Here is a 17337-nt window from a genome sequence, read left to right on the forward strand (position 1 = left end):
TAAGACTAGGTATTTTTGGTATGTGAAGTTACCCTGGTTAGGGTCAAAAGGTGACTAACACTGACATCCCCTCTTCACTTAACCATTTTCTGAAAGTCAATAAAATGTCAAGAAATAGGCTGATGAACATTTGTCCAGAAAGATGATATGAAAGAGAAAAGAGCTGCCATCTTTCACCATCTAGAAAGTGCATGGGTTTTGCTGCTGTGGTTAACTATCAGTCCTGGTGCCCATTATAAAACTCTTGCGCTGAGAGCTCAGCTGAAAAATGTATTCTGCAAGAGAGACCTGGAAGGCTCAAATGGAGAGAGAAGGGAAAGAAGGATGCTCTACAAATGTGCAGAGAATTCCCCCTGCCCAGTGATTTCCAAATTCGGATGGGCAGAAATACCTTGGGGAACAAGTTCTCCTCCAGCTTTGGATTTCCACTCCCTTCCCTCCCCCCCATACAAGGATCTCCCTTTAATTGATATGAAGACTACTGTGGCTTTTAGTGAGAGACACACATTAGGAGGTATACTGTAACATTAAGAAGTCATATTATATCAAATGCTATTATATAAGAATATATCATACACCATTATTAATTCATGCCAGAAACCAGTATATAAACCTTATCATATTAAACACATTAGTTTTTTAAAAACTTCCAGGCTACAACCAGGATCCTTGCCAAGCAAATCATGAGCATGTCTAGACCATCATACAGCACCATTTATTTTAGAATTGTAAAACTTAAAGTTGGAAAGTACTGCAGTATATAGTAATAGAGGAACAAAGAAATTCTGCAGAAACTTTTAGTTAGGCAAAAGAAAGATTTTTACCAAATCTTGTTTAAATATTTGCTAACTTTAAAAATGTCCCTTAGGAGAGATGCAAAACTCTAATGCAGACCTTGTGACAGATCATATAAAAAGACAGATTTCTTAGTTCAACAATGAAGAATCACTGAATACTTTCCCTCCATCCACCATCATTTTCAAAGCACAAAGAAAGAATTAATGAGTTTAATTGGTCAATACTACAAATATTTCAGGGTATATAATAAATTTGAGGAAGTATGTACATAAATCTCTTCAATTTTTAATACAAAGCATTTAAAATAAACGTTTAAATGGAAATGTTACTCTTTAAAATGTAAAATTTTAAGGTCAAGGTCAACTACCTATAGTATAGTCTATGGTAATCAAATCTGAATAATCTGAAAGAATCATTTGATTAATAAGAACAGTATTATTTAGAGATTCAGAGAAAAAATTCTTAGATAAGAATTATAGATCTAAATGAAATTATGCTTATCAAACACAAACTTCTTTTTAAGAATGCAAAGAAAGCCAAAATGTTCAATGTCCTGGTTTTTATTTATTGGATGGATGATTTGAATATTATCTAATTATCGGTTGGTTAATTACTGCAAAAATTTTGTAAATATCTAACTTCATTAAAAATTGAATGAGCTTCTATTTAATAGACATTTTCTAGAAAACATAAAGTGAAAACTAAATGCTACTGAAAAAAATCCATACCTGATTTTCAAGTAATCAACAATAGCATTGGCTTGTTTCACATCAAAGATATTCCATTCCTCATTTTTTTGTAAATAGGATGGTCCTATTTCAGCCATAACTTCTCTGAGCCATTTTATGCTGTCTTCTAAGGACATATGCAGTGCTGAAATAAAATCCAAAGAAGTCTAAAGCATTATTTTCATAGATGTTTTGGCAACAAAATAACCCAAGATGTCCTTAATGTGTAAAAATTCCATTTTTCAGTATTTGTGAGGATAAATGGTAAAACTATTGCTGTTTGTTTATGTTAATAATTACATTTTATGTAAAAGAACAGGAGCTTACACACCCAACAACTGTAAATTACCTTAATGCTATACAATTGTCTAAAGAGTTTGTTTGCATTTTAAGATGCAAAAAAAAAAAAGCACCCTCAATCTATCTAAAGATTACTTTAGAATGGAAAAGAAAAATTTTTTATGATCTTAGATTAAGAGTATAGATAGAAACGACACAAGGTTGGTTGGATTAGCTGGTAACGAAGGCCTACAAGGTAGACTCAGCCACTGTAGACAGCAGAACCAAACCCAGAGCTGAAAATGTAAACGAACAGAGTCAACTAACACTCGGCTTTAGTTGATTGTTACCATGTGGGAATTTGGAACTGAAGATTTTCAGTGGATGCCAGAAATATGGATTTTTATATAAAAATCAAGATTTTATTTTTTTCTTTTCCAAGCTACAGACATAACTTATGTAAGCTGTTTCTCAAATGTATGCCTGGTGGTGGTGGTGAGAGCCAGATGACAGTGCAAAAAGAGTGACACTGACACCGCTTTGCCACCATTACCAAAAATAAACAAGTCAATGATTGTGGTCTATTCTCTCACAATTAAAAGCAAACAAACAACAAGGCAAAATTATCTTCTAAGGCATCTGTCTAGTTGAAAAAGAAGTAGGTAATTGTCAAAAGCCTTGGACTTAAATTTTATAACGTGTATAATACAAATATTAACCTCCATCTTCTTTTCATATTTTTACTTGTGGCAGACAAATATTATTTATAACACACACACAGCTCCCTGCATCCTGAGGAGAATCCAGGTAACTGGAGTGTCCCAACTGTCCTTTGCTGACAAGTGAGGGGTGTATGGACACGAGACTGAACAGCATGGAGGTGGAGAGTTGAAAGGCTCTAGCAAAAACAAGGTTGGATTGGTTGCTTGGAGGAGGTGATTGTCAGCTGGTGGCCAGGATGAGGGCCTGGGGGAGAACTGTGCTGAACAATGTGAATCCCACCTTCCCAATCCCAACCAAACTTCTGTCTCTCTTAGGAGACCATTAGTAAACTTTCCACGTCTTGTTAATGGGGTGGCTTTTTCAGGGAGGTAGAAGGGGAGAGTGCAGAGGAGTTATGAGAACACAGGCTGATTGTCAGATCCAATTATTTCTGGGTTACATAGCTTCTCTTTCTGGGCTATAAGTGCTAGGTCCCCAAATTACTAATAAAATGACAGTAAAGTAATTTAAAATTTTGGAAGACACTATAAACACCAACTTGTAATTTGTTTAGTCTAGATTCTTTTCTATGTGTAGGAATTAGAAAAGCATAAAACTATATAATAATTAAAATCTGGTTTAATGAATGACAACTAGTCCAATTCTCATGGCTTCCTTCCAGATCCTGTTTTATGTCTGTCAGATACATAGAATTATTACTGGATAACTAGGCTTTCCTGTATCATTCTAAGTGGAGTTCAATTATTACCGAACATTTCTTTTTTTTTTAAATTTATTTTTAAATTTATTTATTTTTGGCTGCATTGGGGTCTTCGTTGCTGTGCGTGGGCTTTCTCTAGTTGTGGTGAGCGGGGGCTACTTGGTTGCGGTGCATGTGCTTCTCATTGTGGTGGCTTCTCTTGTTGCGGAGCACGGGCTCTAAGTGCATCAGCTTCAGGGGTTGTGGCGCTCAGGCTCTAGAGCTCAGGCTCAGTAGTTGTGGTGCACGGACTTAGTTGCTCTGCAGCATGAGGGATCTTCCCGGACTAGGGACTGAACCTGTGTCCCCTGAACTGGAAGGTGGATTCTTAACCACTGCGCCACCAGGGAAGTCCCTATTTCTTTTTCTATGATAAACTTCTTTTGAAAATAGTAAGAGTAATTTCAGAAATGAAAAATCTGTTGGATAAAAGCAATTAAGAAATGAATGGATTAAAATCTGAATCATTTTATTAATAAAATGGTATTAATTAGAAATGCAGAGAAAAAATTTAGATGATTCTAATTCTAGATGTGATTATACTTATCAAGCACAAAAATAAATTTATATTACTATTTCCTTATATTAAAATATAACTGACTCTTTAAAGCTGTTTTTCTATGTCTAATGTCTTTCTACAGATAATGGCTTTAAAAATTAGGAAAGTTATCATTTCACTTATCTAACTGAAATGTTTGCCCTTTTAAAAATCACATTTAGTGATGTGATTAAAATATGAAAGACTAAACCAATTAAATACTAAGCGCTTTTAGAAATAAAATTTATCCTTGAAAATTTAGGGTAATGAAAGGACATACTATACTTATAATTAGCTGGAAGATTTAGATTGGTACCTCATAACTGCCATTTACTACCTAGGTAATCTGAGTTTCATTTTCTTTATCTGTGAATGAGAATAATACCAATTCTCAAAATAATAGTGCTGTTGTGAAGATCAAATAAGGAATGCATGGGAAACTCTTGGTAAACTGAAAAGATACATATACATTACATGTATATAGTGCTTTCTAGAATTTAGCCCAAAGCCAGGCACATCTCACGTAGTCAGGAGGATGGGCTCTTGCTCTCTGGGGTTCAGATTTAACCTCTCTGAATCTCATATATTCTTCTCATTTTTAAAATGAGGAGAATAATGGAACTATTTTATAAGACTGTGCATGAATTAAGTGCAAAAGTATTTGGAAAGCAAATGGCACTGTGAGTGACACAAGTTAATTCTATATAAATGTTAATTATTATTATTATTATCATTATCATCATAATCATTCCTGTTTGGAGGAAAAACAATTCAACTTCATAGAACTAAAAAGCATTCTATGGTTATTTACCACATTCATGTTATATAGAGGAGAATCAACCTTGGCCCATCGACCTAGATAGAGGCCAAATACCCAGTCTAATACTCTACATCCTGTCCTTGGTCAGGCCCTGGAAAAACTGAATCTCAAAATGTATATTGTTAAGGGACTTCCCTGGTGGTCGGTCCAGTGGTTAAGAGTTTGCCTACCAATGCAGGGGGTGCAGGTTTGATCCCTGATCAGGGAGCTAAGATCCCACACACCTGAAGGCCAAAAAATCAAAACATAAAACAGAAAGCAATATTGTAACAAACCCAATAAAGACTTTAAAAATGGTCCACATCAAAAAAAAATCTTTAAAAAATACATATATACTGTTAAGATAACTGTATAAATTCTACGTTCCATAATCTTTTAGTTTGATCTACTTTGATTCCAGGTGGGTTGTCTGCAGAATATCTTGTGGATAATGTAGCACAATCTGAGACAAGGGATAGATCGGAAACTGAGTCAGTATAAAGTAACAGTCCCCACACTAGAATTTTATTGGTAACCGTCAGCCACAGTACAGCTCACAGCTCAAACTGTGCTCTTCGGTACTTTTTCTATGAAGATGTTGCCGGATGGGATGCGAGTGCTCACTATGTGCTCAGGCCTCCACTACCTCTTAGTTTAAGTATAAACATACTTCACCTCCTTCCCTGGCACACTTAGCTAAGATTACATTCTTTCCTGATGGTAACTATAACCTTGTTAGGTTGAAAAGCTTGAGAGGATTTTTTTTTTTCTGCCAGAAGGAAAACTAGATCCCTTGCTTTTTTCTGGTTAGGTTTTACATACGTACTTTCACTCTGTCATAGTTTATGAGTACTTGGATTGATTGTGCTCAAGTTTTAAAAATTCATTTTTGAACTGATATCAACAATATAAAGTTTCACATAAAAGAAATATTCATAAGTTATGTTATGGAAAACATTTAAAATGGAAATCTCTTGTCAAATTTGTAATGTGAGATCCATGAAATTTTTCTACTTTCCTTTATTCTGTTTCTAGTTTGTGAATTCTCAGCTCAGAGGTTGCAAAGCTTAAGACTGTTCATGTCATGCATTTCTTTTTACAATTTAAGTCATAGATGACATATTCATATGGTTCAAAAAATATATGTGAAGGTGTACTGTGAGAAGACTTCCTCCAATCCTGTTGTCCATGTGCCCAGTTCCTACATCCTTCGCACAGAAAATTTTATTAGTTTTTTCTGTATTCTTCCAGCATTTCTTTGTATATATAACAAATAAAGACATAGATAAATACTAATTCTCTCTGTTTCATAAACAAAAGAATACAATTCTGCACCTTACTCTACTCAGTAACAACATATGATACCTAGAAAACCTTCCTCATTCTTTCCTTTTTTACCGCTGCACAGTATTCCAATTTAGGGATAGGCTAATCCCTACAGGTAAAGTTTTAATTTTGGAGTAGTTTTAGACTTACAGAAAAGTTGCAAGAATATCACAGAGAGTCCCCATATATCTCATACACAGTTTCCCCCATTGTTAATATAGCTATGGTACATTTGACACACCTAATGAGCAAATAGTGATATATTATTATTTAAGTTCACCCTTTGGATTTCTTCAGTTTTTATTAAAGCCTTTTTTCTGTCCCAGGATCCCCTCCAGGACACATTACGTTTAGTCGTCACGTCTCCTTAGCACGGTTTCTCATATTTTCCTTGTTTTTAAAGGCTTTGACAGTTTTGAAAAGTACTGGTCAGATATTTTGTAGTATGTCCTTAAATTTGGGTTTATCTGATACTTCTGTCATGATTAGACAGGGGTTAAATGTTTTGGAGAGGAAGACTATGGTGCCATTCTCATCACATTATATCTAGGGTATTGCTATTTAACCTGGCTCATCACTAGTGGTGTTAGCCTTAGTCACCTGGCTGAGGTTGTATCTGTCAGGCTTCTCTACTATAAAGTTACTATTTTTCCCCCTTTCTATACTGTCCTCTTTGGAAAGAGGTTTGCAGCCCTCCCTTAAGGGGTGGCAAATGGTGTTCAACTTGTTGAGGATGAAGTATCTACATAAATTATTGGGAATTTTACATGGGAGATTTGTCTCTTTTACCCCAGTTAATTATTTATTCAATCATTAATTTCCATCAGTATGGATTCATGGATGTTAATTTTATACTTTGGATTATAATTCAATACTATATTATTTCGTTCAAATTATTCTAACTTTGGGCACTGGGTGCTTTTTCAGTTGGCTTCTCTATTTCTTTGACATACCCCCATCATTCTGTTTTTTTAGCCCTTTCTTTCGGCCACTACAAGATACCCCCAGGCTCACCTTTTATGTTCCCTGCTCTAGGTCTACAATCAGCCATTTTTCTAAGGAGTCCTGGTTCCTTTTCTTGGAGAATGAAATTATAATCCAAGAACTGGGTCCTGGATGGTATGCTCACTGCCACTGGATGTCATTGCTTTTTGGCTCTCTTTGTGAACAGAGCTAAGAAGTATGTGTATATATGTGTTTACACTTAACTATACAACTATTCATCTGTATATCTATTAAGTTAAACAAGAATTCACACTGATGTTTTCAGTTGATGTGTCTAATCTTTTGCTTTTTTCAAACATTACTGCAAGTAATGACTTTACATACATGTCAGGTTATACGTGTGCCAGTGGATATGTAGGATAAATTCCCAAAAGTTGGATTGCTAGGAAGAGACAACACATTTGTCAAAGAGACAATACATTTGTAAATTTGATAGACAGCTGCTAACCTACATTCCACAAGGGGGTTTTTACTTCCATTAGACATATAGAGAATACTTGGTTTCTTACAGCTTTAACAGCTGAGAATGCTACCAAAATTTTACAGTTTTGTCAATTTGATATATGACAAATGACATTTCTGTATAGTTTTAATTAACATTTTCTTATTATCTTTAAGGCTGAACTTTTCATTTGTTTAAGAATCATTTGTATTTCTTTAGTCATATCCTTGGCATACTCTTCTATTGCACTATTGGTCTTTTTCTTCTTGCTTCTGCATGCTCTTTTTACATTACAGAACTTAATTGTTTGTTGATGTCTGAGATGCAGTGCTTTTCCCAGTTTCTAATTCTTATTTTATTTTGATTCTGGTATTTTTTTCATTGCAGACTTCTGGCTTTCATGTATCAAATTTAACTATCTTTGTCTGTACGGCTTCAGAATTTTGAAGCATAATTATAAAGGTCTTCCCCATCCAAGGCTATAAATAAATTAACCCATGTTTTTCTCTTAACATTTTTATGGCTCCACTTATTTTACATTTAAGGGTTTGATCCATTTGGATGTATTCTGGTTTATAAACAAAGACAGGTTTGAATCCAACTTCATTTTATTTTTTTCTTGATGGATACCCAGTCGTCCCAGTATTATCTATTGAATAATTATCTTTTCACCACAGATTTGAAATGACATTTTACCAAATACTGAATTCCAGTGATTGGGTCAACTGCTTAACTTTCTGTTGTGTTCCTTTGGTCTATTTAGTGATTCACCACTGTGTTAAAATACTTGAGATTTTATAACACTACTACTAGTACTACTACTACTAAGATACACTAAAGCTTGTTACAGTTTTAAAAGACAGTTTTTCTGGCTATTTCTATTTTTTTATTTTCCACATTTTTTTGTTAGAATCACTTGCCTAGTAACCCACCCCTAGGCAAAAACATTAACAAAAAACTGTTGGCATTTTTATTGGCATATTTATATTATAAATTAACTTGGTGAGATTTAGCATTTTTATGATGTTAGGTCTTTCAAAGAACATTGTAAGTTTTTTCCAAATGTTAAAAACTTCCTTTGTGGCTTTAAAATTCTTTGAAGTTTTCTTCATATAGAGCTTGTGCATTACTTTTTTTAAAGTTTATTCTGCATAGTTTCTATTTCTTGTTAGAGCATATATATTTTCTTTCACTAAATCTTTTATCTTTGTTTTCATACATAAATATTATTAAAAATTATACAGTGAAATTAACTTTTCCTTTTGGTGTACAGTTCTATGAACTTAAACACTTGTAAAGATCATGTAACCACTACTACAATTGTGATACAGAACAGTTACATCACCTCAAAAAACTCCCTCATGCTATCCTTTTATGTCCTCTCCTCACCCTAACCTCTGGCAAACACTGATTTGTTCTCCACTGCTATAGTTGTGTCCTGTTGAGAATTTCCCATAAATGTAATGATACAGTATACAATCTTTTGAGACTGACTTCAACTCAGTATGATGCTACTGAGACGGATCCAAATTGTTGAATCATGGTTCAATCACTTTTATTGCTGAGTAGTGTTCCATTGTATGGATATACCATAGTTTGTTTACCTGTTCATCTATTGATAGACATTCAGTTTTCAGTTTTGAGCTCTTATGAATAGAGCTGCTAGACAACATTCATGCACAGGTTTTTGGGTGAACATATGTTTTTCTTTCTTTAGAGTAATGCCTAGGAGTAGGATGGATGGGATATAATTTTATAAGACGCTGCCAACTATTGTCCAGAGTGGCTGTGCCATTTTGCATTTCCAAAAGCAAAGCATAAGAATTCTAGGTGCTCTGTGTCTTTGTCAGCATTTGGGATTGCCAGTATTTTTTAGTTTAGCCATTCTAATAGTTGTGTAGTGGTTTCACAGTGGTGTTTTTCTTTTCTTTGAACATCTTTATTTTATTTATTTTTTATACAACAGCTTCTTATTAGTTATCTATTTTATACATATTAGTCATAGTGGTTTTATTTCATATTTCCCTAATGACAAATGATGTTGAACAACTTTTCAGGAGTTTATTTGCTATCCTTATATCTTCTTTGGTGAAGGGTTTATTCAAATTCTTTGCCCATTTTTAAAATAAGATAAACTTTATTTTGGAAAAGATTTATATTTATAGAAAAATTACAAAAATAGTATTGAGAATTCCTGCATACTCCACACAGTTTCTCTTATTTTTGACATCAAACATTATCATGGTACCTTTATTTACTACTAATAAACCAATTTTATACATTACAATTAACTAAAGCCCATATTTTATTAGATTTCCTTAATTTTTACTTAGTGTCCTTTTTCTGTTCCAGGATCACATCCAGGATACCACATTACACTTGGTAGTCATGTCTCCTGAGGTTCCCCTAGATTGATAGTTTCTCTGACTTTTCTTGTTTTTGATAACCTTATCAGTTTGAAAAGGACTGGTCAAATATTTTGTACAATGTTCCTCAATTTGGGTTTGTCTGATGGTTAAACATAAGTTATGGGTTTTCATGGCTTTGCTCATTATTAATAGGGTTGTTTGTTTTCTTATTGTTGAGTTTTGAGAGTTCTTTATATATTACAACTACAAGTCCTTTTTCAGATATGTGATTTGCAAATATATTTTTCCCTGTCTATAGTTTGTCTTTTCATTCTTTCAACAATGATGTTCATGAAACAAAAGTTTTAAAATTTGATGAAATCCAATTTTTTTTATGGGTCATGTTTTGGGGTTCATGTCTAACAACTTCTTGATAACCCAAGGTCATGAAGATTTTCTCCTATGTTTTCTTCTAAAAGATTTATAGTTTTATATTTTAAATTTATATCTGAGCCATTTAGATTTAATTGTATCAAGTGAAAGTTCAGGCTGAAGTGTATTTTTTTCAAAATAGATGAGCAGTTGTTCCAACAACATTTATTGAAAAGGCTACCTGGTTCCACTGAATTGCTTTTGCATATTTATAAAAAAAAATCAGATGACCTTTTTTGTGTGAGTCTATTTCTGAATTCTGTCTTCTGTTCCATCAATTTATGTGTTCATCTCTTCACTAATTCCACACTGACTTCATTACTGTAACTTTATAGTAACTCTTAAATTGAGTGGTAAGACGGATGCAGCTTTAATCTTATTTTTCAAAATAATTTTAGCTGTTTTAGGTCCTTAGCCTTTCCATATAAATTTTAAAAAATCAACAAGTATGTCTAGAAAAAATCCTGCTGGGATTTGGATTGATACTGCATTAAATCTACAGATCAATTTAGAAGACATCTTTTTTTTTTTTTTTTTTTTTGCGGTATGCGGGCCTCTCACTGTTGTGGCCTCTCCCGTTGCGGAGCACAGGCTCTGGACGCACAGGCTCAGCAGACATGGCTCACGGGCCCAGCCGCTCCGTGGCATGTGGGATCTTCCCGGACCGGGGCACGAACCCGTGTCCCCTGCATCGGCAGGCGGACTCTCAATCACTGCGCCACCAGGGAAGCCCTAGAAGACATCTTTACCATGTGGAGACTTCTAATCCAAGGACACAGTATGTTTTTTCATTTGTTTAGGTTTTATTTCTTTTATCATCATTTTAGCATATAGATTGCATACACTGTTAGATTTATACTCAAGTACTTCTATTATTTTTTGAGTTATTGTAAATGATATTATCTGTTAAAATTTTGGTAACCAATGTACATCGCTAGCATAGTGAAATACAACTGACTTGTCTGTTTTGACCTTATTCCTGCAACCTTGCTAAACTCATTAGTTCTAGGAATTGTTTTGATTCTGTATAATTTTGTATATATATATATATATATATATATATATATATATATATATATATATAAGAACAGGGACTGCTTGATTACTTCCTTTCCAATCTGCATGTGTTTTATTTCTTTTTCTCACCATACTGCACTTATTGCTAAGACTCCTATTCTTATGTTGAATAGGAGTGGTGAGAGAAGACATTCTTACCTTGACCCTGATCTTATGGGGAAAGAATCTGGTCTTTCTACCACTAAGCATGTTGGTGGCTTTTTTGTAGATGTCTTTTATGAGGTTGACAAATATCACTTCTTTTCTTAATTTTCTGACTTTAAAAACATAATGAATGGATGTTGTATTTAGTCAAATGCTTTCTCTGCATGTATTTACATGATCATGTGTTCTTTTCTTCTTTCAACTATTTACATTGATCAGATTTTCAATACTGAACCAGCATTGAATTTCTGGGATAAAGCCCAAATGGTCATGCATATTATTCTTTTTATAAATTGCCTGATTCATTTTGATGACATTTTGTTGGGAATGTTTTTTATGTTCATTAGGGATACTGCTCTGTAATTTCTTCTCCTTCTCCTATCCCTACTCCCCCACCTTTCCTCTACTTTTTCTTCTCCTTCTCTTTCTTCTCCCTCTCCCCTCACCTCTCCTTCTTCTCTCTCTTTGTCAGGTTTTGGTATGAAGATAATTTTAGCCTCATAAAATGAGTTAGGAAGAGTTCTTTCCTCCACTATTTCTGGAAGAGGTTATATATAATTGGTGGTATTTCTTCATTAAATGTTTAATAGAATTTTCCAGTGAAAACATCTGGGACTGAAGAAGTTTTTCCAAAAGTTTTTAGCAACAAACTCAATTTTTCTTAAATCATTATGGGAATATCAGGTTGCCTATTTCATCTTGGGTGAGTTTTGTTAGTTTGTGGTTTTTGAGAATTAGTCAGTTCCTTTTTGTTTTCTAATGTATGTATATAATTAGCATTCTCAATATTCTGTTAATGTCTGCAGGATCTTTAGTGATATCCCTTTTTTATATCTGATAATGATAACCTGTTCCTTCTTTTTTCTTAGTTTTGCTTCATGTTTATCAATTTTATTGATCTTTTCAAAGATCCTGATTTTTGTTTCATTGATTTTTCTCCATTGGTTTTCCATTTTCAATTTCATTGATTTCTGTTTGTTATTTCTTTCTTTTCTGCTTGATCCATGTTCTTTTTTTCTGGCTTCCTAAAGTTTAAGCTTATTCATTTTAGACTGTATTCTTTTCTAATATAAGCATTTACTGATAGAAACTTCCCTCTTATCATCGGCTCAATTGCATCACACAAATTTTCATGTTTTATTATCATTTACTTAAAAATCTTTTCTAATATCTGCTGAGACTTTCTCTTTGACTCACGGACTGTTAAGAACTGTGCTGTTTAATATCCAAGTGTTCAGAGATTTTCCTGACATATTTCTATCATTAATTTCTTGTTTCATTCCATTATAGTCAGAAAATATATCTGTATAATTTCAATTACTTTATTTTATTTACTTATTTATTTTTAAACATCTTTATTGGAGTATAATTGCTTTACAATGGTATGTTAGTTTCTGCTTTATAACAAAGTGAATCAGTTATACATATACATATGTTCCCATATGTCTTTCATCTTGCATCTCCCTCCCTCCCACCCTCCCTATCCCACCCCTCTAGGTGGTCACAAAGCACTGAGCTGATCTCTGTGCTACGCAGCTGCTTCCCACTAGCTATCTACCTTACATTTGGTAGTGTATATATGTCCATGCCACTCTCTCACTTTGTCCCAGCTTACCCTTCCCTCTTCCCGTATCCTCAAGTCCATTCTCTAGTAGGTCTGTGTCATTATTCTCGTCTTGCCCCTAGGTTCTTCGTGACCATTGTTTTTAAATAAGATTCCATATATATATGTGTTAGCATACAGTATTTGTTTTTCTCTTTCTGACTTACTTCACTCCTACCTAAGGAGACAAAAGACCTGTATGCAGAAAATTATAAGACACTGATGAAAGAAATTAAAGATGATACAAATAGATGGAGAGATATACCATGTTCTTGGATTGGAAGAATCAACATTGTGAAAATGACTATACTACCCAAAGCAATCTACAGATTCAATGCAATCCCTATCAAATTACCACTGGCATTTTTTCACAGAACTAGAACAAAAAATTTCACAGTTTGTATGGAAATACAAAAGACCCCAAATAGCCAAAGCCATCTTGAGAAAGAAAAACGGAGCTGGAGGAATCAGCCTCCCTGACTTCAGACTATATTACAAAACTACAGTAATCAAGACAGTATGGTACTGGAACAAAAACAGAAATACAGATCAGTGAAACAGGATAGAAAGCCCAGAGATAAACCGCACATATGGTCACATTATCTTTGATAAAGGAGGCAAGAATATACAGTGGAGAAAAGACAGCCTCTTCAATAAGTGGTGCTGGGAAAACTGGACAGCTACATGTAAAAGAATGAAATCAGAACACTCCCTAACACCGTACACAAAAATAAACTCAAAATGGATTAAAGACCTAAATGTAAAGCCAGACACTATAAAACTCTTAGAGGAAAACATAGAACACTTCAATCACAGCAAGATCCTTTTTGACCCACCTCCTAGAGAAATGGAAATAAAACCAAAAATAAACAAATGGGACCTAATGAAACTTCACAGCTTTTGCACAGCAAAGGAAACCATAAACAAGACCAAAAGAGAACCCTCAGAATGGGAGAAAATATTTGCAAATGAAGCAACTGACAAAGGATTAATCTCCAAAATTTATAAGCAGCTCATGCAGCTCAATATCAAAAAAAACAAACAACCCAATCCAAAAATGGGCTGAAGACCTAAACAGACATTTCTCCAAAGAAGATATACAGATTGTCAACAAACACATGAAAGAATGCTCAACATCATTAATCATTAGAGAAATGCAAATCAAAACTACAATGATGTATCACCTCATGCCAGTCAGAATGGCCATCATCAAAAAATCTACAAACAATAAATGCTGGAGAGGGTGTGGAGAAAAGGGAACCCTCTTGCACTGTTGGTGGGAATGTAAATTGATACAGCCACTATGGAGAACAGTATGGAGATTCCTTAAAAAACTAAAAATAGAACCTCCATACGACCCAGCAATCCCACTACTGGTCATATACCCTGAGAAAACCATAATTGAAAAAGAGTCATGTGCCAAAATGTTAATTGCAGCTCTATTTACAATAGCCAGGACATGGAAGCAACTTAAGTGTCCATCAACAGATGAATGGATAAAGAAGATGTGGCACATATATACAATGGAGTATTACTCAGCCATAAAAAGAACCGAAATTGAGTTATTTGTAGTGAGGTGGAGGGACGTAGAGTCTGTCATACAGAGTGAAATAAGTCAGTTACTTTACATTTAAGGTTGTTTTATGACCCAGGATACAGTCTACCTTGGTGAATGTTCCATACACCCTTGAAAAGAATGACTATTCTGTTGTTTTGGGGTGTACTGTTCTCTGAATGTCAATTAGATCCAGTTAGTTGATGTTGTTTTTCTTTTGGTTTACCCTGTTTGTGGCCTAGTCAGCATCGTGAATTTATAGGCTTATGTCTTTTGCTAAATTTGGGAAGTTTTCATCCATTGTTTCTTCAAATGTTTGTTTAGCACTGTAGTCTTTCTCCTTTTGGGACTCTGATGGTATGTATATTAGAACTTCAATTGTCCCACAGGTCCCTGAGGTTTTGTTCATTAGCTTGCCAGTCTTTTTTTCTCTGTATTGTGCAGATTGGATAATTTCTATCGTTCTATCTTCAAGTTCACTGATTTCTCCATTCTGCTATTGATTCCATCCAGTGAGATTTTAATTTTGGTCGCTGTATAATTTGGTTCTAAAATTTTAATGTTTCTTCTTTATACCTTCCATTTCTTTCATGATTCTTCATATTTTAACATGTTTCAACAATGTGTATAACTTTTCATTTAAGTTCTTTTATAATAGCTATTTTGAAGCCATATAATCTCCATATCTACTTCATCTTATTGTTGGCAATAATAATATTATTATTTTCCATGCAAGTTGATATTGACATTGTTCTTTGCCCAGTAATTTCGGCAACAGTGTTAAAAGAATATGTTTCAAGACATGTAGTACTCAAAGATTCTACAAATATTTGTGTATGAGGAAAAAAACAGCCAAAGTCTGTCTTTTTGATGATTTACTAAGAATTCTTTTTTGGAAGGTTGTAGTTCAACAACTGAAACTGAAACAATGTTATATTATTTATCAGGTGTCTTAATAAAATATGTATTTTTAATTGTAATACTGGAAAAGACTGAATTCTCAGGACTAACTACCTGAGACTTCAGTTTTTGTGTTAGTTTTATACTACGTTATTATGTGCAGGATAATTTGAAATCAGTCAGTTAATATCATACATTTTTTTCATTATCAATTATAATTATTTTTTTCTTCTGTTGGTACAGTTATTTATGTTTAACATGGCACCCATACCTAAGTAAAAGCAAAGATGAAATTCTCCTATTTGTAGAGAAGGAAAATAATGATTTCTTCTCCTCACATACAAGAACTACCAATTCTTCCCTTGTTAAGGGTGATGAGGAGCAGGAAGAACATGTGGGGCAGAAGTGGCTTCTCTACTAATTTTGCTAACTCACTTAATATTTTCCCTGCATCCGTATAGTTACAAATTGATATATAGAACAGAATAAGCTTTTTGTGACCAAAAGCCATGCATAAATTTTACTAGGATTATGGTGACAATTCTCTAGGGATGACAAGGTCTTCTACCTGCCCAAATTAAAAAAAAAGAAACTAAAAACAAGCAAACAACCAAAAAAGAAAAGAAGAGACAGAAAGGAAGGAAGGAGGAAGGAAGAAAGGAAGGAAGGAAGGGAGGAAGGGAGGAAGGGAGGAAGGGAGGGAAGGAAGGAGGGAGGGAGGAAGGAAGGAAGCTCTCTCTCATAGACACAAGCATGTCTTTCAACTGAGTTAGAAGCACCTTTACGTTTATTGTGCTCAAGGTCTTTTGATTATATACTCTAAGATTGAAGTTCTAGTTCTTCCACTTCCCGGCTATGCAACTTTGTTCTCTGGACTGCTTGCTCAACTCTGAAATATTGATTATGATACCTCCCCTGCAGGAGTTGCTCTGCATTCCATAATGTATGTTAAAGATTAGAACCAAACATACTGCCTAGCGCAGACTTGGCAATAAATAAATGATAGATTTCTTTCTTTTCCTCCTTCCAAGTAGCAATTCTGTTTATTCTCAAACAAAAGTCATCACATTTAAAATTGCTCCAAGGAAGAATTTCCAAATTTCCTGTAGTAACTCATTTCAATTTTATGTAAGAAAAAAAGTCACAAAATATAAGTGTATGTGAATAATGTCTATTTCATGGGGTTTTGATATTGACCAAAGTACCTCCTCTTAACAGTAATCCTGAGATATCCCAATAATAATTACAGGTAAGATGAGATGAAAACAGCTCAAAAATGAAAAAATATCTAGATAAATCTGAGCTACTTGACATTTTGGGGATGGATGGCACTAATAAGATTTCAAAATGAAAGTAATATATCTGGCAAATTAATTACTATGAGAACTTTAGCCTTGTAAAGTATTATTTGAAGCTTTATAACTTAATGAAGATATGAACTATATTTTTGCTAAAAAACAATAAAATTAGGAACTTTTGCAGAACATTCATTTAGACAAAAGAAGATTAATTTAGACAGTGGACTAAATTTTCTTTTCTTAAAAAAGAAAAAATAATGTACTTACTTCTAAGGTTATGAAGTACCATATCCAGTAAAGTCATAAATTTTGAATATTGAATAATAGAAAAGTCCATTCCTCTTGCCCATAAAAATCCAGACACATAATAATCTAGTAGACTGGCTTCCTTTAAACAGGTTTGAAGATTTCTGAAATTCAAAAACTTTTCCAGTTTCCTGTAACAAAAAGAAAAATCCAGATATTAAAATTGATTAAATAATGAACAGTCCCTTTTCTAAGTTTTGAAAACAGGTATTTTTCTTGAATGAAAATTCTATAATGCTCATAATCTGAAAATATTCATGGTTATATCAAAAGCCTAAGACAAAAATGGCATTCAAA

At 33.8% G+C, this 17337-nt stretch overlaps 1 protein-coding gene across 1 annotated transcript in view; it reads right to left on the minus strand.

Moving 5' to 3' along the window:
• CABCOCO1 (ciliary associated calcium binding coiled-coil 1) overlaps positions 1-17071 on the minus strand; it is a gene marked incomplete at its 5' end in the record, with an annotated part of 108785 nt that extends 91714 nt beyond the window's left edge. The window contains 2 exons of the mRNA XM_079714825.1: positions 1527-1671; positions 17002-17071. Coding sequence (XP_079570951.1) covers positions 1527-1671; positions 17002-17071 — 215 coding nt within the window. The remainder of the gene's footprint in view (positions 1-1526; positions 1672-17001) is intronic.
• Between the last annotated feature and the right edge of the window lie 266 nt (positions 17072-17337).

The sequence above is a fragment of the Hyperoodon ampullatus genome (genome assembly GCF_949752795.1).
Source record: "Hyperoodon ampullatus genome assembly, chromosome: 1".
Classification (NCBI taxonomy): Eukaryota; Metazoa; Chordata; class Mammalia; order Artiodactyla; family Ziphiidae; genus Hyperoodon; species Hyperoodon ampullatus.